Source organism: Acytostelium subglobosum (assembly GCF_000787575.1).
Source record: "Acytostelium subglobosum LB1 DNA, scaffold: scaffold7, whole genome shotgun sequence".
Taxonomy (NCBI): Eukaryota; Evosea; class Eumycetozoa; order Acytosteliales; family Acytosteliaceae; genus Acytostelium; species Acytostelium subglobosum.
In genome coordinates this window covers 38,848-58,922 of record NW_012236526.1, presented here as the reverse complement: position 1 = coordinate 58,922, position 20,075 = coordinate 38,848, and the positions used below count along the sequence as shown (strand labels likewise).

Genomic DNA, 20,075 nt, shown 5'->3' with positions numbered 1-20,075 from the left:
TGGTATGAAGTATTTAAAAGTTTAAACGTCCTTAAGTTAAGTAAGGGTGGGTGAGTGAGTGATCGGTCAAGGATGGCAATGTGGTGAGGCCAGGTGTAATAATATATGTTTGGTGATTGGTTAGATCGTGATTGTGTATATGAGTGTGTGAGTGATTGTATAAATATTAGATGTATGTGTATATGTATATATTATGTGTGTGTGTAGTAGTAGGTTGGGGAATGGGAATCAGATTGAATATGTCTCGAGCCGTGAAACTGATGGTATATACCCGTCCCTTCTTCTTGTTGAGAGTGGAGAGTGGAGTGCAAGTGAATGAAATGAAGTGAGTGAGACAGGTGCCCCGCGTGATGTAGATGTAGTTTAGGTAGTTGTTGGTCTGTATGTTGGGGTGATAAATGAACAACACCAAGGTGTTCAACAGCGGGGTGATAAGATATCAACATCGCAACCATCCATCGCACTCACTCTCACACCCATCAATCAATCCATCCATCAATCCATCCATCATCGACTCATTCATTAACAATCAGACACTAACCCACCCCCGCTAATCAAAATATCAGCCTTACTTGAGTGTTAAAGTGTGGTGGGCAATCTGAGATCATGCAAAGCAATGGGCCATCAAACCCACGCAAATCGTGCGATGCATCGCACTTTTACATCCGATTCGCTACAAAGTGAAAAACTTGATCAACATCTCGTGTGTGGGAAAATCACACCAATCCCACGGTGAGTGTTTAGTGAATGAGTCCTAACCCTGATAAAGTAAAGCAAAGTCTCTCCTCGCTGGCAGAAGCCCTCACCTATCCTGTTTGTTAGGTATTCATGTTTGCGAAGTTGTTCTGGTTGTTGATCAATTAGATTAGATTTGAATTGATTTCATAGAGTGAATGTTTCTGTTCTTCTTTCTGTTTATGTTGATATTTACAAACAAAACAGCAACCCTGATGCTCCTGCCCCTTGCAGGTTTACCAAATGAATGAACGCACTGCTCACACATGTCACAGGACACCCAACCCTGGTGTTGGTGCTCGCAAACACCTACAGGTCCACGGAATGATGCGGACATTGTGCTTGATTTGCTAATGTTCCGGTTGCGGAGGCACACCACACCACCTTTAGAATGCTGTTACTAGAAGGGAATTATACACTCGAGGGGTAGAGTCTTGTTTGCATCTTGATCGGATGGTCCCGATCTTTGATTCCAAGTTAGTCAACAAAACCTGCCCATGCGGACACGTCGCGTCTGTCCCTGCTGCCGTCTACACAACAAACAAACAATCAAACTAATGTTGACACCTCTCATAATACTCATTCAGATATCATCGAGGTGGAAATGTAAGTTGATATTTCAAAGATTGGACTGGACCAGAATGGACTGATGCCCGCTTCACTTCACTAATACTATCTTGGAATTAGTATGAATCGATCGACACTTCTTCTGGGGTTTATCCGGAAGTGTGTGTGACTGCCAAAGTTACATACGACCGAGACAGTCGTCTGTCAACAATCGCAATGACATCCACATCTAGTCAACACCCGGGTCCTCCTCATCCCTGGATGGTACTACCGACCGGCAATAGACTTTGCCCATCCTTGCCGGCAGGTAAATACTAGACTCGACTGATTAATAATTAGCTTGGCTAGTGCCGGCAAAGAATGACGAAGTGGTGTTGGTTCTAGAACCGACAAAGACTGGGAGAGAAGGGATGTCCAGGCACATGCAAAGGGCCAGGGCCTCTGTCACGCGAGTAGGATGGCGACCAATACCAGCCGATGTTGGTGGTGGATGAATGATAATGAGTATAGATTACTTTTTAATTAATTAATTGTATTTCTTCTTGTGCTCCTCTTTCTCAAGAGCCAACTGCTTGTCGGTCCATGTGTCAATGTCGACCCAGTTCTCAAGAATCCAATCAATCCTCTCTTGCTTAGTCTTTGGAATGTCCTCATATTTGACTCTGGAGAATCTAATCTTGACAATCCTGTTGCACATTCTTCCTTCCATCATCTATGTTTGATTGATTGAGTGTGAGTGATCAGTCGAGTGAGTGATTGAATGATGATCGCCAACACGTTGGTAAACATACCTGAGCAAAGTTGGAAGATGCCTCGAGACCAATGTGAGAGCAGAAGATCTGATGATGATGATGTGTTAGTTTGAGGTTGGTTGATTGATTGATCATGTGAGGATACATACGACATCAGCGCATGGGTTAGCTTCCAACATTGCAAGAGCACCTCCAACTCTTGGAAGAAGGGTGTGCTTGAGCTTGGCGGCAAACTCATACTTTGGATCATTCTTCTTCTTCAAGCTCTCCAACACCTTCTCTCTCTTTGACTTTGAGAACCTAGTTCCCTCTGGCCAAATGCATGTCACCTCATTACCCTATGTCCCAAGTTAGTCAGTCAGCATCAGTGTGATCATCATGTGCCTCCATTGATTGATCCATCAACAAACAAAACATACATTTGGTTTGAAGTCCTTGATAAGATTGGTGATTGCCTCCATCTCTACCTCCATTCCCTCAGCGCCAGCATCTCTAAACAAGAAGAAGTTTGGTGTTCTTGAACCAGAGATATCCAAACCTGGGTCCCAGAGCAACTCCTGCTTGACAATGTATCTCAAGTGGAAGAAGTCTGACAGTATTCCTCTGTTTGTAAAGTGTTAGTAGGTGCCATCACATTGAATGATCAATCTGATGTAGGTACATACTGTGGAACCAGAGTATCGGCAAAGCTGGCATGACGAAGGAACATGATCTTTGGTGTTTGGCCAATGGCCTTGGCGACACGCTCGCGGATGCCCTTCTGGCTCCATGGGGCAATGAAGTCTTCATTGCCGCCCTTGATCTCGATCTGAACAGAGAGGCCCATGGCCTTGGTGCTCCAACCAAACATCATCATGCCTCCCCACCACGACTGGTACCAATAGTTCCAGCGGTCCCATCGCTCGCGCTTGGCGTCTCCATCGACCAGCAGCGAGAGCATGTAGACGAGGTAGATGATCATGCATGAGAAGATGGCGATGAACTCGATCACCAGGTAGGTTTCAAAGAAGGCGAGCACGCGCACGTAGTTGAGTCCGTGGCGCTTCGAGTAGAGGATGGCGTCGGCAATGAGCGCGACGATCGCCAACAATGGGAACAGCGCCGTCAAGATGACAAAGACGACGGCAATCATCGCAATGGACATGGCGCGTCTCCACCATTTCTCGGCCCACAATGCAAGTGGATGTCTATAGATACTCGAGTACTTTCCATACTGATGTAAGAATCTCCTTTGAATTCTTGTTGATGATGCGCCTGTATCGCTACTACTAGTGCTGTTGGCGCTGTTGTCGCTGCTGCTGCTTTTTGACGATGTTTGTTTATTCATTGTATAAACATACACCGTCTTTATATATTGCTACAACAAAGACTACAACTACTACAACTACAGATACAGATATAGATATTACTTAAGTTGAATTGAATGAATGAATGATGAATGAATGAATGAGGGAGTCAGAGAATGGGGTTGCGGGGTGAACCTGTGTTGAAGTGTCCTTCGACAAACATGTGAGCCTGACACAGCCCCAATGGCGACATGGTGATAAACTTTGGCAATTATTTTATCCTTTTTTGATCAATGTGATGAGTAATCGACAAATACTTGTAATAATGTTGTGATTTGCCCATAACAAGTGTATCATTGATATTGTATACAATGGTTGTTGTGGATAGAAATAACACAAAACCACCCTTCACTTATTGGATGAACCTCAGTCAACTTCAACAATATCTTAAAAATAATTAGTATCTATCTATATTTCAATGTAGTTCACTGCATAACATCCATCGGATGGAGATGAACTTTACTTTTGATATCTTGTCGATGATTCGAATAATCATCTATCGTTGTGGAGGTCGACCGAGCTCGGTTTTAATTGAATAGACAACAAGTGTTGGAAATGGAAGTGCTCAGAAAATAATATCTTAGTGTGACACAAAGACAACAAGAAGAAACCAAAAAAAAACGAGAGATAAATAGGAAGATGGAGTAAGCAACCTTTTCAAAGGTCTCTACGATTATTCTATAACCCTTTCCTGATGCTATCCATTTCATCAACATTACATTGAGTCAAACTCGACTTTCCACACACCAACACACCAGAAGCTATAAATGGGCGAAAAGGAACAAAGGTCCTTTTGTGTGCCCCACCCCTAAACTAAAGTGTTTGGATATTTTTTGGCTTGGATTGATTCACACATCCATCCACATCCATCCTTACATCCATCTACACTATTCAAAGAGCACGTGTCGTTGGACTAAGGAGAAGACCTTGGCCTTGTGATCCTATCGTATCAATCAATCAATCAAACAAAATCATAATTATCCAACTAAACAAACAGATATTATTATTCGTAAGGTGATCACTCATACATCAGCTCACACCGCACACCAACAACCAATCAATCTCTACACATTTCTTATATTCACTCATAGCATTCAAGTTCAAAGATACCTTTCATCCCATCCATTCATTCTATTCTCTCACTCTACACTCGAATTCGATTCGCAAGCAATCTTATCGGCCCGAGCGAACAAGCTTTATTAGATATAACATAAATTATTGTTTTATCTTGGCCAACTTTATTATAAAATTTATCCAAAGTATCAGACTTTAGTTGATCACGGGGCCAGATAATTGTTCAAGATACTTATGTAAGTATCTTCACCGACATCAACATCTTACACTTTTCATTCATTCATTCTATTCTATCTTTTGTGTCTATGGTATGTATGTATGACCATCCACAATGACAGCTCAGCAATATCCTGTCTGCGAGTTATTGACGAGGTTGTTTTGTTTTGTTTGTTTGTTGTTCGTTAGTGAGGTATACCAGTCCTCAGGATGAGAGAGACTTGAATGTTTGCCTCATGTGTTTGAAATCCAACGTTGATCGTCGTATTCAACCATTGTTTATCATCCGTCCGTTCGTAAACAGTAAGAATATCCATCTACACATATCTACTTTCACCAAGCACAATTATGTGCAATGCTCAGCATCACTTATTTGTTTCCTTTCCTTTCCTTTCCTTTGCTATTTTGTTGACAACAACAACTTGTTTGTTACCTTCCATGACAACTATCATGTCGCCAGCAATTGGCAACACTGCTAACTATGTGATCGATCAATCAATCAATCAATCATTCATTCATTCATTCAATCAATCCACAATATGGATAAGACTTGTGATTTTAAATCATCAATTGATTGTTTGTCATTTGCTCCCTTCTTTGCGGACTGACTGGTATTGGTGATGATGAGTAACATCATCTAAGTGGACCACCACGATCTCCTGCCCCTTAAGTCCAAACACTTACTCAATCGTTGCTGTTGATGTTCACTCCCACTCAAACACCAAACACCAAACACAAGAACACAGTGATTATATTTGTCATTCAAGCCCCGCCCCTTTACCATGCTGTTTAATTTACGATTACAGCTGTTGTTGTTATTATTGCCAAAGTTTGGTTGTTGTTGCGTGGCAGGCAAGGCAGCACACGTTTAATATATTTGCACACAAGCGCACATACATCAAATCAAACTTGATTGTTTGATTGATATTTATTGTGATCTAAACATATTAGTATCTTACACACTCATAAATCTATTATTTATCTAATCAATATCAATAATATTTATTAATAATTATATATCCAAATCATTGACCATTTGTTGACTTTAGTCGTTCAAACAAATATACTTTACTTGTGTAATTCCACGTCATCCTTTAACCTACGACTCGGAGTAGATAGTAAGTTGTAAAACGGTCGTTTGTCGAATCGAAATCGATCAATTACCAATTGGTAATCACGAATCGAATGTTCGTTGTCGTTACCGCCGCCAGGCAGTCTATTAAGGACCTCGGCGACCAACCAACCAATCGCCACACACTACACAACACGTCCAGACAAAAGAGGTAACTGGTCCACTGGCAATCTCCGACAACCATTGGAGGACACTACCATCTTATCACTACATATTGCCATTGATGGTGTTTTGTTCGTCTCATCTAAGATCCACCAAAGGCAGTCCGTCATTCATTCATTCATTCGTTCATCCAAGTCAGTTTGTTTGATGTGTGTGTGTGTTTGTTTGAAAGGACCCATCCCACACATATCCCATCCTTTCGTTCAACCATTGCATCACACACACAAAAAAAAAACGTGGAACTCTCTAAGATAGATGACCCCCATAACGACACCACACCAAAAAAACATATCATGATTTTATTTTTATTTTATTTATAATTTAGAGAGAGAGTTATTATCTCCAACACACAGATGTTGGGGTTTATGGTTGAGTGCGAGAGATGTTTTAGATTTTTTGTGTTCTCACTCAACTCACCTCACACACACACAAAAGCAAGCAACAAGAGAGTTAGATAAACATCATCATCAAGTGTAGGCTCCTACAACTCACATCATCATCTCCATCAATCAACAGCAACAACAACAACATCAGGATAGTTGCGTGTTGTGTCCTGTCCTACCTACCCCAACCAACCAACAACAACAAACCTACCTTTCCATTCACAAATCAAATCACTCTTCCACTCTTATTCTTCTTTTTTATGATTGATTGATCTTATACATCTTTTGCGTCGGATACAGATAGATAGATATTAGTTAAGACAGAGATATTAACACACACACTCACACACACACTAAATTTGATCGATCAAAACAACAAATAGATATCAATCATCATTCATTCAGATCTTATACTATATCTATATACACATACACAATAACTAAGAGAATAGATTAGAAATGTCATTTAGTCAAACAGTACCTGTTACGCAGCAGCAACAGCAGCAGCAACAACAACAACAACAGTTATTACAACAACAGCAGGCAGCAGCAGCAGCAGCAGCGGCAGCAGATGCATCAAATAAGTCACGTAAACCATATACAATCACAAAGCAAAGAGAGAATTGGACCGATGACGAACACAACAAGTTCCTTGAAGCTCTCACACTGTATGTAGCCACGACGTTTAACTTGCAAACATCATGATACTTACATCCAACATGAAACGAAACAAAAACAGATTCGATAGAGATTGGAAAAAGATAGAAGGATTCGTTGGAACAAAGACTGTTATTCAGATACGAAGTCATGCCCAGAAGTACTTTATAAAGGTACAGAAGAATAATACTGGCGAGCGAATCCCACCACCCCGCCCAAAGAGGAAGTCGGTGCAGCCCTATCCACAAAAGGCCAAGAACGATCAGAGTCTCAATGGAATGATGCCCGACTCACTCTCGGGCAACCCCTTCATCAACTCGGCATCCTTTGTGCACTGGATGAGCTATCGTGGCCTGATGCCCTCGATAGACCCCTCGACGGGCGCCGCCACCATGGGCAGCGCCAACATGAACTCGGTGGACGTGCACCGCCAACAGCTGGAGCAGTTGCACCAGGCACAGCAATATATACAGACGGCCATGTCGGCGGCCCAGACATCGAACCGTGGCGGAGCCAACGTCAGCGTGTCGCCCAACTATCCCAAGATTTACAACTTCCTGTCGACTCTGTTCGAATCCAACAACCCATCCTACACCGACTCGCTCAACGAGATGTCCCAGATCGATCGCGAGACAATGACGCTGTTGATACACAACCTGGCCATTAACTTGGCCAACCAGCAATACCGTGACCAGCACCAAGTGTTGTTGGACCAGTGCAACTCGAGCAGTCGCTCGGCCAACGCCGGTGAGGAGGAGATCTCATCGCCCTCCATCTCATCGCCGCGCAGTGGTGGCATGGGTGGTTCATCATCCGACTTTTGTGACTCTTCCCTTGATGGTCTTGGATTCGCCATGCAACAACAACAGCAACAGCAGCAGCACAACCAACAACAACATGGAGGTATCTTCAACCCAGTGCATTCAACATCCAACAACAACAACAACAACACCCATTCAAACAACAACAACAACACTCATTCAAACACCATTCATTCCAACAACTCACTTAATCACTCTTCGCCGTTGAATATGGGCTCACTACCAATGACACTGAACTCCTCCAACAGTCTGCTCAACCACTCCAAATCCTTTATCAACGGTCAACCAAGCTTTTGAACGTAGTGTCGTCTCATCATGTCAGTGAGACAGCCCATCCAACCAACCATCCAACCAACTCCACCGCTATCAACTATATATACAACCTTGTCCGATCGAATCGTTTGACCTATGTGGGATGACGTGGACGTGACCATCCGCCCTACCTACCTACCTACCAACCAATCATCCAACCCCCATCCCAACCATTCTCCCGAGAGACACGCATGGATGGCCCTACAACCACTTCAGGTTCCCCGTCAATCAACGATCAACAACCCTCTATTTATCCAAAATAGTCCTTTAGACCACCCTCAATCACACCTCGCTCACCTCAATCAATCACTCACATCACTTTTTTTCCCAAGTCCTCCCTCCATCCAATCCAATCCAATCAATCCAATCACATCCATCACGACTCATTAATCTCTATCACATCGATACCCTTTTGGGAGGATACCAACACATCACTCACACAATCATAACATTGCAAACAACCATGTATTATGCGATTCAAGCAATCACGCACATGACCTTCAACAGGCCTTTGTATTTAATAAACACTCACCTTGCTTCCTTCCTTCTTCGCCATCAATCCTGCAAATGACCAAAGAGTCCTTTTTCTTTTTTATTTTGGCTCAAGGTACCGAAAGATAGATAGAAAGAGAGATGGGATTGCTGATTGTGACAGGTCACGATTGACACCTATTGTCCGCATCACTCAATGGGGTTGGTTGGACCCAGGGACATCAAGTATTAAAGTATCTAAAGTTGGCCTTCACACGACAATGTGGTGGGTTGTCCGAGACACCATGCGTCAAAGTGTCAAAAAAGAGTTGAACATGGGGAAACACACAAAATTCCAAAAGTAGGAGAAGAGTTGTCGTGCGTGATCGATACTTCATTCCACTTTGTACACATTTATATCTTTATTGTTGTAATAATAATATTATAATATAATATAAAATGTTCCAAGGATATCAAAAATTCAAGGATAATGAGGAGGATCAATACCAGTACGCCGGTACCGAGGAGAATGAGCGTCTGGTTCCAAGCATCGACGGTACAAACTCACCGCTGAGCAATAGTGTCGGATCGCCAAACAACATTGAGATCATCAATGACGAGTCGGGCGAGGCCAGCTCAAACAACGCATTCGACGAGTACAGCTACCCCTACTCGCCGGCACAGACCGAGCTGGTGTTCCGTCGCCACGCCAAGCAGACCGAGGACCTGCGCAACATCCTGACACAGAAGCGCATGGATCAGACCGAGATCGCCACACTCAAGAGCAAGCGACACAGAGGTTTCTACATCAAGCAGAACGAGCTGATCGACCAGTTCCTGTCGCCGCTCGACGAGACGCCCCAGGACGACGACGAGGACGACTTCAAGGTCAAGATGGCCATCAACGGCTCGCTGCTCGTCAACGTCGTGCTTTTCGCCATGCAGCTCACGGCCACCCTCATCACTGGATCGCTGTCTCTTGCGTCGACATCGATCGACTCCTTCATGGACTTGCTGAGCGGCTTCATTCTCTTCATGACTGCTCGCGCACGCAAGAAGCAAAACTACTTCAAGTACCCCACGGGCAAGTCGCGCATGGAGCCCGTCGGCATCATTATCTTTGCGGCGCTCATGTCCACCGTGTCGTTCAATCTGATCATCGATGGCAGCACCAAGCTCATCAAGCAGGACTCTGAGGAGCTGACGCTGGGCGTCATGCCCATCACCTTTGTCGTCGTGGCCATTGGCTGCAAGATTCTGATGTACCTCTATTGCCGCGTGCTCACTCACTCGTCGTCCGCCATGACCCTGGCGCTGGACCACAGAAACGACATCACCGTCAACTCGTTCGGTATCGTCATGGCCATCCTGGGCACGTACGTCAGATGGTGGCTCGACCCAATTGGTGCGCTGCTCGTCGCCGCCATCATTCTCCGTTCGTGGACGTCGCAGGCCTATGAGCAGATCGAATTGCTCGTTGGCAAGTCCGCCTCGCCAGAGTTCCTCCAGCGTCTCACCTACATTGCCGTCTCCCACAGTCCAGAGGTACTCAAAGTAGACACCTGTCGTGCCTTCCACGTTGGTAACAACCTATTCGTTGAGGTCGATATTGTTCTCCCACCAAATATGCCATTGATCAAGGTAAGTGCATTCATTCAATCAATCTTTCGGTCGATCAATCACTAACATTTACTACACTCGCGCGAACCTCAGACTCATGACATTGGAGAATCACTCCAGATCAAGTTAGAGACGTTGCCAGAGGTAGAGAGAGCGTTTGTTCACGTGGACTATGAGTTCAGACATAAGCCAGAGCACAAGAGGATCAACTAACGGCCAGATGGTCGTCGTCAAACACACACACGATTTGGGTTCTCCATCTCCAACGCATACGAAGCTTGTTTGAGAAGAAGAAGCAAGCTCAAAGTAATACTTAGTGTAAATACACAAACAACATCATATTCATTCATTCGTTCGGTCCATTCCATTCCATCTCAATCAATCTATACCGACACTTCCATATTGGTTGGTCATTCATTCGTTTGTAAAGTGTGTGGTGTGGGGGTTATAACTCCCAAGAATCGGCCCAAGCTAGTTTGAATTTAAAACCTGGTGCCCTCACTCTCAAGATGGCCTGGGGGTACATCTCCCTCCTTTTTCGTTTATCTCCTATCTCAACGACTTTATACTCATTTTATTATAACTTCTTCGCACCCTTTTGATTAATCACACTCATATTCAATCAATCAATGATCCACTTTGGTCTCTCTCTCTCATTGAGTGAGTGAATTACATCATCAACTCACATATGGATTAGTTGAGTGACTCATTCTCTTCATTAATTATTTATTATCTCTTTTAATCAATCAATCATCCAAACAATCGAAAAGGTTCGTATTCTCAACATTGCTAATCCCGACTCCTCGAGATCGTTTTGAGTTGGACCTCAAACTTCTAGTTATTTTCCCATTATTAATTGAGTAGATTAGAAGAGAAAAGGAAGGATTAATTGAGTCATCATGTGTGTTTGTACTTCCAACTAATCAACATCATCATCACTGTCCATTGGATACCAATACCAACAACCGACTTACACACAACACACACAGACAATTATACACCTTACACCTTACAACCAAACAAACGTGTCCTTTAAAGTTCTCAATCTAACTCTCGTCATTGTCACCACCAACGTATTATTTGAGTTCGAGATTGATCAATAAATTGATAAAAATAGGAAAAAACGACTCTGTCACCCTTGGACTCAAAATTCAATTCCGTTGACGCCCCATCACCATCCAATCCCTTGCACCCATTTCACCATCCAGACGTAGTCGTTGGATTGATTATTCCTCGAATCTATTCATATCATTCAATCTCGTCAATCTACCATCATTCACTATTATTATTATTTTTATCTCCCTTACACATCACTATTATCTATCTATCTATTTACTACTTTGTAATATATTCATTATCAATCAATCAATCAATCAATCAAACCCATTCTATATATTATTTATTTATTAAAGGCCTATAAATGGCAGAACAGAATAATAATGACGACGATGATGCTGACTCACGTATATTGGCAACGACAACAAAAGAGAAGGGAACGACTACTTCGATCGCAGATATACAGAACTCACCAAAGTTTCTAAGTACAACGCAGAACGCAATAAGGACTCCCCCACTGAAGCCAACAAAACTGAAACACTCAGAGTCGCTTCAATCACTGATCAGTGCCTACAGCACACATCTAAGCATCAACAACAACAGCAACAACACAGCCAACACATCCAACAACATAGTCAATAATAACAATAATCATTCATTGATAAACACAACAACAAGGTCATCATCAAATACACTATCATCAACAAATAAGATGATGGGCTTTAGACGATCAACATCTCATCAATCATTCCTTGAGGATGAGTTGGATGATTGCTCACCTATACATATGACACAGCAACAGAAGAGATTCATGAGGAATGATCGACCTCGTTCCTCACCGCCACTCTCCCCTTCACTACTATGCAATCAACCTCATACTCTGATACCAGACACAAACAACAACGGTGACAGTCCCAATGGAACATCATCAATATCTGAGCGTAGATCACCATCAATAAGCAGAGGCCGATCAAACTCATTCAAGAACATCATTTACTCACAGAACCCATCGAGATCACCATCAATCACTCCCACATCATCACCTTCACCAACTTGTAAAATAGCTCACTCGGCATCGCCTCCCATCCCTATTGTAAATCCAACGCAACTCCAGCAGCAGCAGCAGCAACAACATCAGCAGCAGCAGGCTATGGACAACTCGCCCGAGCTGATGGGCACCCAGATCAGCGTCCTTTCCACACCCATCTCCTCATCAATGTACAGCCATCACTCACTCACCACGCCAGTCACGCCAACCACTCCCATCTCGATGCAGTCCAAGCACGTCACCATCGACGACTTTGACCTGATCGAGAAGATTGGCGAGGGTGGCTTTGGCCAAGTGTTCCTGGCAAAGAAGATTGACACTGGCGAGATCTTGGCACTCAAGCGCATGTCCAAGGACTTGGTTTGGTCCAAGAACAAAGTGTCACATATTAAGAACGAGCGCGACATTTTGGCACAGGGTAGGAATCATCGTTGGATAGTCTCACTGGTCTACTCATTCCAAGATGATCAGCATCTCTACCTGGCGATGGAGTACGTGGCGGGTGGCGACCTGCGGTCTTTGCTCAGCGCACTTGGATGTCTCGAGGAGGAGAACTCGCGGTTCTACATGGCAGAAATGGTGGAGGCGGTCGACGCCTGTCACCAACTGGGCTACTGTCATCGCGACCTCAAACCAGAGAACTTTCTCATCGACAAGACCGGTCATATTAAGCTTGCCGACTTTGGTCTATCAAAGATGTTCACCAACTATGTCAAGTCGGCTAAGGGCACGCCTGGCGGATCCACCTCATCAGTCATGGAGCACACACCAATGAAGTTCTCCAGTCACATGCTCAGTTCATCAGTCACAGATTTCTCTGGCTTTGGATCGTTCAAGGACGTTGTCAACGTTGCCTACTCTGTCGTGGGCAGTCCATTCTACATGGCGCCTGAAGTGCTCGAGGCGACCACAGGCTATGGAGACGAGGTCGACTGGTGGTCACTTGGATGCATGTTCTACGAGTTTGTGTGTGGCATTCCCCCATTCGATGGAGACTCACCCGAGGAAGTAATGGAGACTGTACTCGATTGGAAGGCAAACCTACAAAGACCTCCAAATATCTCTGACGAACTCTGGAATTTGATATCATGGTATGTTTATCATTCATTCATTTATTCATTCACCAGCCATACTAACAAACAACAACTGTCTTATTCCTCTTTTAGTTTAATTACTGATGGAAACACGAGATTAGGAAGAGGAGAGCGAGGAGTGGAGAACATCAAAAACCATCCATTCTTTACTGGAGTAGACTGGGGAAAGTTACATGAGAATGAGCCACCCTTTGTACCATTAGTATGTATTGTAGTTGTGGTTGATTGATGTTGACAACCACTTACTAACCTCACGCGTACTCAATAATAATAGCTTTCGGATGAAATGGATACTACATACTTTGAGAAGGATAGGACAACAGTTGTATATACCAACAAGAACTCTGGCGGAACGATCACTTCATCAAGGACAAAGCAGAACAGGAACATACTGGGGTTCACCTATCCAAGATTGGGCGAAGATCCACTAGTTTGGGGTATGTTCAGACATCAAGAGGAGGAAGATGAAGAAGTAAGGGAAGGAGTTATTAATCAAATCATATAATATCTTGTAGCCAATATGGTTAGGAGTATCAAATCAGCCAAGACATCAAGTGCACGCTCGGAAACATCAAGTAAGCAGCTGAGATCATCATCGGCGAATGTTCCATCGCCAAGATCCAGTGGGTATCATAATCAGCACTCGGTGGAGTTTGCCAATCAGGAATCAACCAGTCCCTACGGTTCCTATTCCAGTCCATCGATATTCCCCAAGTTCAACTCGAGTGAGTTTGACATTGTAGTATCAGCAGATCATAATAAACTGTGATGTGATGTAATGTAGTGCCACCCCAAGGAGATAAATGGTTATGTTGTTGTTGTATTACATAGGGTTATAGATTCGTATTATATATAGTTGGCAGAATGTAGTAGTGGACAAGCCAAGTGGAAGATACCAGATATCCATCAACGTCCAGGTGGTGTGTGATTGATTACTTGAACAAATCATCCTCCTCCTCGGTGAGGTTGAAGAGAGATGACGTCTCCTTCTTCTGGGAGCTGGAAGGCTGGCTGGATGCCGAGGCCAATGATGTACGTGAGTTGCCCTTTAGTGCGGCCTCCTTCTTCTTCTCGTACTCTGAAAGGAATTTGTCATCAGAACCCTTGTTGTTGGCTTTGTCTGGGGTCTTGACTTCGACTTCCTTGGCAGCGGCGGCTCTCTCCTCGTTCTCACGTCTCTCTCTCTCCTCTTGCTGGCGCTTCTTCTCCTCTCTCTCCTTCTCGGCGGCGGCAACAGCACGCTCACGCTTCTCTCTGTCCTCCTTCTCTTGTCTATCCTTCTTCTCCTTGTCCTCCTTCTCGCGTCTCTCACGCTCGTCTCTTTCCTTTCTCTTCTTCTCCTCGGCGGCAGCAGCCTTTCTCTGTTGCTCCTCCTGCTCCCTCTGTTGCTCTTCCTCGTCATCGCTTGGCTCTTCAACCTTGACGGGTGCCTTCTTTGGGGCGGGAGTCTCCTGCTGTGAGTTCTTCAGCCTCTCTCTTCTGTCCTTCTCCTCTTTCAGCTCCTGTTGTTGTCTTAGCTTCTCCTTCTCACGTTGAGCCTCAATCTCCTTGGTCTTGTCCGAGGCAGGGGCAGCGACGTGGTCGTCGTCATCCTCGTGTGACTTGCGTTTGGCCTCAAACTGATGCTGTGGCTTCAGCTTGCCAAAGCCCTCGCTGTAGTTGCCCTTGGACATGAAGGTCTTCTTGAAACATGGCTTGCAGTAGGCCTTGGACTCCATCGAAGCGTATGAACCCAACTTGAGCTGGGAGTTACAGAAGGCACATCTGAAACAGGCCTTGTGGAATACTCTCTCGTCAGCAGACAGTCTCTCAGTGTTGTAGACGGTCTTGGCACAAACAGTGCACTTCTCTGAGCCGAGTGACTGTGGCACCTCGTTGTTCTTGGCCATCTTCTTGAACATGTTCTTGTTGGGAGCGCCACCACCAGTGGTCTCCTCCTCGCTCTCGCTCTCAGACTTAACCTCTGGCTTGTTCTTGATGGTGGGCTTCAGCTTGGGCTTCTCTGGCTCGGCAACCTCTTCCTTCTGGACAGGTTTGGCCAATGGTTTGGCCTTGGGCTTCTCTGGCTCTGGAGTGTGTTCGGCAACCTCCTCCTCCTTCTCCTTCTTGGGGGCGGCAGACTTCTTGCTGGTGGCCTTTGGCTTGACGACTGGCTCCTCTGGCTCCTCGTTGGAGTCATTGGAGGCGGTGGAGCTAGCACGATTCCTTGAGGGAATGCGATACTCGTCTTTGCTGTCATCGACGTGTCCACTCTTCAGGTCATTCTTGATGTACTTCTCAGTGATACCGGCACGGCCAGACAGGTTGAGAGGTGTGGTGTTACCCAATGGACCCTTGTTGTAGACGATCTCGACACCGCCACCCTTTGGCAAGGACTTCTCGGTCTTGTTGTAGAAGATCTTGGCGTTCTCCTTGATGCCCTTGAAGTTCTCGGTTCTGGAGGTGTCGTCTGGTGATGTACCCTTGCCATAGTTGGCACCGGCGGCAGCCTTGAGCTTGTTCTCAATGATGGTGTCAGAGATCTCGTCTCTGGACATGACCTGCAGTTGAGTGTGATGGTACTTGAAGAACTTGTCAACGTGTGGCTTGTGCATGTTGGCCTTGGCCTTTGCAATACCAGACAGTATCTCAGGGACGTATCTAATGAGCATTAAGTTAGGGATTATTCCAATCCATCAATCAATCGATACTTACGTCATAAAGACAAACTTGGCACGATCAGAGTCACCGTATGGGACACGGAGGTATCCGTACATGACCTCCTCCTTGAGGTTGGACAGCATCTCCTTGAGACCACCTGAGCCAGAGCCGTAGAGTGAGAGAGTCTTCTTCATGTTGCCATAGCCAAGGAGCATCCAGTTGGTGGAAGAGTCATCGTCTCTGATGTCCTCCCAAGCGTCGCGCATCTCTGGTGCAGAGACATCGCACTCAACGTCTGGGTTCTCACCAGTGGACTCCTTCTTTGGAGCTGGTGCAGCGGCGGCCTTCTTCTTTGGTGGCTCATCCTCGACAACGACCTCCTTCTTGGAAGACGATGATAATGGTGCATCCTCAAAGAACTTCTTCTTGTCAGCAGTCTTCTTTGTTGATGGTGCGTCCTCCTCCTTCTTTGCGGGGGCCTCGACGACTACCTCCTTCTTGGGTGATGGCTCCTCGGCGACAAAGGCATTCTTCCTGCTAAAGACTGAAGTGGCAGCCTTGGGGGGTTCCTCCTCTTCATCCTCCTCCTCGACGACGACTTCCTTCTTTGGAGCAACTGGGAGGGCTCCTCTGACTGGTCTCTTCTTTTCAGCGGCGGCGGCAGCTTCAGCCTCTTGTTGCTTCTTCTTTTGGGCTTGAGCATCGGCTTCTTGTTGACGCTTCTTCTCAGCCTGTGCCTCGGCCTCCTGCTGTCTCCTCTTCTCTGCCTTGGCATCGGCCTCCTGTTGTTGTTGACGCTTCTTCTCAGCCAGAGCATCAGCCTCCTGTTGTTGTTGTCTCTTCTTCTCAGCTTGAGCATCGGCGGCTTCTTGTTGTCTTCTCTTCTCGGCTCTGGCTTCAGCCTCCTGTTGCTGGGCATCAGCGGCCTCTTGCTGTCTCCTCTTCTCAGCAGCCTTGGCATCAGCCTCCTGTTGTTGCTGTCTCTTCTTCTCAGCTTGAGCATCAGCGGCATCTTGTTGTCTCCTTCTCTCTGCCTGTGCCTCGGTATCCAACTGTCTCTGTCTGTCAGCCTCCTCAGCCTCCTGTTGTCTCCTTCTCTCGGCCTGGGCGTCGGCGTCGGCCTGTCTCTTTCTCTCAGCCTGTGCCTCAGCATCTTGTTGTCTTCTCTTTTCGGCTTGAGCATCAGCCTCTGCCTGTCTCTTTCTCTCGTTGGCTTCGTGCTCTTGTTGTCTACGCTTTTCCGCCTCGGCCTCAGCATCCAGCAGTCTCTTCTTCTCGGCCTGGGCGTCGGCCTCCAATTGGGTCATCCTCTCAGCCAGCTGTTGCTTGTGGAAGGCAATGTCGCGCTCCTTCTGTGCCTCGATCTCCTTCCTCTCCTTCTCCTGGCGGGCGATCTCTGCGGCCAGCGACTGCTCCAACTCCTTGGCCTTGGTCTTCTCGACCTCAATGAGGGATTGGGCATCCTTCTGGCGCTGGTTCTCCTGCTCCAACAACTTGGCCATCTCTCTCTCGCGCTCCTCCTGGATCTGACGTTGCTTCTCGCGCTCCTTGGCCAGCTCGGACTCAAAGTGGGCCTCACGGCGCTTCCACTCCTCATCCTCATCGCGACGCTTCTTCTCGTAATCCTCGCGACGGCGTTGCTCGCGCTCACGATCTTCCGTCTCTCTCTGTCTGTCCTCTGCCTCGCGTTGTGCCTTGAGACGCGACTTCTCCTCGCGTTGGGCCTCAAGCTCACGCTCGGCCTCCTTCTGCTTGGCCAGCAACTCAGCCATCTCCTTGTTGCGCTCCTCCTCTCTCAGACGGTTTCTCTCGTCATACTCGCGCTTCCTCTGCAGGTTCTCGAGCTTGAGTTGCTCGAGATGGAGCTTCTCCTCATTCTCGCGAGAGTGCTTTGAAAGTGAGTCCAAGTCCAACTGTTCACGCTCCATTCTATCGCGCTGCTCTCTCAGCTTCTGCTCATTCTCCTCAATCTCTCTCATCCTGTTCTTGCGGCTGACCTCCAATTGTGCCAGCAACTCCTCGTTGTGCTTGAGCACAGCGTTTGAGCTGTCCACCTGCTTCTCCATAGTGCTCTCTGTTTGTGTGAATGATAGTGTTTGTTAGTTAGCTGCGCGTTAACATGTCCACACGACGCTGGCCACGTACCATTAGTAACATTGGTGTCCTTGAGGAAGAGGTTCATCTGGTTGGCGAGCTGCTCGCGCTCAACGCGGGCCTCTTTGAGTTGGAGGAAGATGGAGGACTTGAGTGCCTCGAGGTACTTGCGATCCTCCTCACGCAACAGACGCTCCTGGGAGAGGAAGTCGCGCTGCTCTTGCTGCAGCAGGTCGGACTTGTGGTTGACGATGCTGTTGATCTCGTACTTGACCTTTTGCACCTCGCTCTTGAGACGTTGCTCGCACTCAAACTGTAGCTGGTTGATCTCGGACTGGATCAGCATGGCGCTGTCCTCTTGGACGCGCTTGCCCTCATTGCGGGCATATGTTGAAGCCAGGCCGTTGACGGCGGGCAGCAGAGTGCCGCGCCACTGGTCCGAGAGATAGGTTGCGACGTAGTCCTGCATGGACTCGCGCTCACGCTTGGCCACCACCTCGATGGCCTCGCGGAACTTGCCCAAGTCTTCATTGATTGTGTTGCGTGTGAGTGCCACGTCCGCGGTGATCTTGTCCATGAGACGGTTGACGCGGGCCGATTCCTTCTCTGAGGCTGATGAGACCTCTGTGCGCAGCTCCTTGCTGTAGGTCTCGAGGCGCTGCAGCAGGTTGGAGACGACGCCATCGAGACGTGCGCCGACAACTGTGGCCGAAGTGGTGATCTTTGAGTCGAGCGTAGTGATCGAGGTGTTGAGACGATTGTCGAATGAGTTGGAGACGCTGCTCAGCTTCTTGTCGAGGTTGTTCTCAGTTACACCGATCTGGGACTCGAGTGCTGACACGCTGCTGGTGATGCGCTGCTCGAGCGCGGCCTCAGCGGTGCGGGCCTTCAGCTCGCAAGTGGCGACTGTGGCCGAGATCTTCTTGTCCAGTGTGTTCTCGCCGGCCTTCATGTGAGCGTCGAGGTTTGTGATGCGATCCTGCAGATCGTTGGCAATGTCGTTGAGACGTGTGGACATGGCTGCCTGTGCGGTGCGCGCCGAGTCTGATGCGGCGGCCTGGCTGCTTCTCAGCTGCTCGTTGAGCGATGCCTGATTGGTTCGCAGCTGCTCGTTTAGCGTCGACTGGTTGGATCTGACCTGCTCCAGCAGCGATCCAGCGGCTTCGTTTGCGGTGGACTGATGTGTGCGCATCTGTTCGTTCAACGACGAGTGATTGGAGCGCATCTGCTCGAGAAGCGATGTGACGGCTTCGGACGAGGCGGCCTGGTTGGCACGCACCTGGTCCTGCACCGAGGAGATGGCGGCGCTCAGACGCTGGTATAGAGTCTTGAGCTTGTCCTCGAGTCCGGCGACATGGCGCTGCTCAATCTGCTCGTTGAGCACGGACATGTCTGGGCCGAGATTGTCCTTGATCCACTGGGTGATCTTGCCGCGTGTGGCCTTCTCCTCATTGATGAGACTGGAGTGATTCTTGAGCATCTGGTCGACAGTCCTCAGCTGTTGATCCACCGTTCCAAACTGTTCGCGCTGGTTCTGTTGCACCAACTTTATATCGACAATCTCATTCTTTAGCGACTTGAGCAACTGTGTCTTTGAGTCGACTCCAGCTGCGTTTGAGGCCATTCTTTATTTGTTTGTTTGATTGATTTAAAATATAATATATATGTATAGATATGAATACAACCTAATAATAATGTTTACAACTACAACTACTTATACAACAACAATATTACAATGATGTGGGGGTCTGTATCTGTACCTGTTTATGTGTATGTTTATGAGTTGGTGTGAGGTGAGTGAGTGAATGAGAGAGGACCGATGGATACTTTCAAAGTTGTGTTTCAAGCCCCCTTTGCACCTGAATCAGATATTTCAAATGAATTTTCACTTGAAT

At 46.6% G+C, this 20,075-nt stretch overlaps 5 protein-coding genes across 5 annotated transcripts; 3 read left to right on the top strand and 2 right to left on the bottom strand.

Moving 5' to 3' along the window:
• Positions 1 to 1,828: 1,828 nt before the first annotated feature.
• On the bottom strand, positions 1,829 to 3,381 carry SAMD00019534_039020 (hypothetical protein; the record flags this gene model as incomplete). Its single annotated transcript, XM_012900407.1, has 5 exons — positions 1,829 to 2,014; positions 2,094 to 2,141; positions 2,204 to 2,392; positions 2,474 to 2,657; positions 2,720 to 3,381. The coding sequence occupies 5 exons, from the start codon at positions 3,379 to 3,381 to the stop codon at positions 1,829 to 1,831; spliced, it is 1,269 nt and encodes a 422-aa protein (XP_012755861.1).
• A 3,445-nt stretch (positions 3,382 to 6,826) lies between these two features.
• On the top strand, positions 6,827 to 8,142 carry SAMD00019534_039010 (hypothetical protein; the record flags this gene model as incomplete). The annotated part of the gene is made up of 2 exons (XM_012900406.1): positions 6,827 to 7,035; positions 7,107 to 8,142. 2 exons carry the CDS (start codon positions 6,827 to 6,829, stop codon positions 8,140 to 8,142), a joined length of 1,245 nt encoding a protein of 414 aa, XP_012755860.1.
• Positions 8,143 to 9,081: 939 nt separating this feature from the next.
• Positions 9,082 to 10,461, top strand: SAMD00019534_039000 (hypothetical protein; the record flags this gene model as incomplete). The annotated part of the gene is made up of 2 exons (XM_012900405.1): positions 9,082 to 10,269; positions 10,342 to 10,461. Coding segments are annotated over 2 exons (1,308 nt in total), but the record flags the coding sequence as incomplete, so codon positions are not given.
• A 1,207-nt stretch (positions 10,462 to 11,668) lies between these two features.
• SAMD00019534_038990 (hypothetical protein) lies at positions 11,669 to 14,215 on the top strand (the record flags this gene model as incomplete). Its single annotated transcript, XM_012900404.1, has 4 exons — positions 11,669 to 13,443; positions 13,519 to 13,648; positions 13,721 to 13,883; positions 13,962 to 14,215. The coding sequence occupies 4 exons, from the start codon at positions 11,669 to 11,671 to the stop codon at positions 14,213 to 14,215; spliced, it is 2,322 nt and encodes a 773-aa protein (XP_012755858.1).
• Positions 14,216 to 14,378: 163 nt separating this feature from the next.
• On the bottom strand, positions 14,379 to 19,804 carry SAMD00019534_038980 (hypothetical protein; the record flags this gene model as incomplete). Its single annotated transcript, XM_012900403.1, has 3 exons — positions 14,379 to 16,086; positions 16,141 to 18,160; positions 18,232 to 19,804. 3 exons carry the CDS (start codon positions 19,802 to 19,804, stop codon positions 14,379 to 14,381), a joined length of 5,301 nt encoding a protein of 1,766 aa, XP_012755857.1.
• Between the last annotated feature and the right edge of the window lie 271 nt (positions 19,805 to 20,075).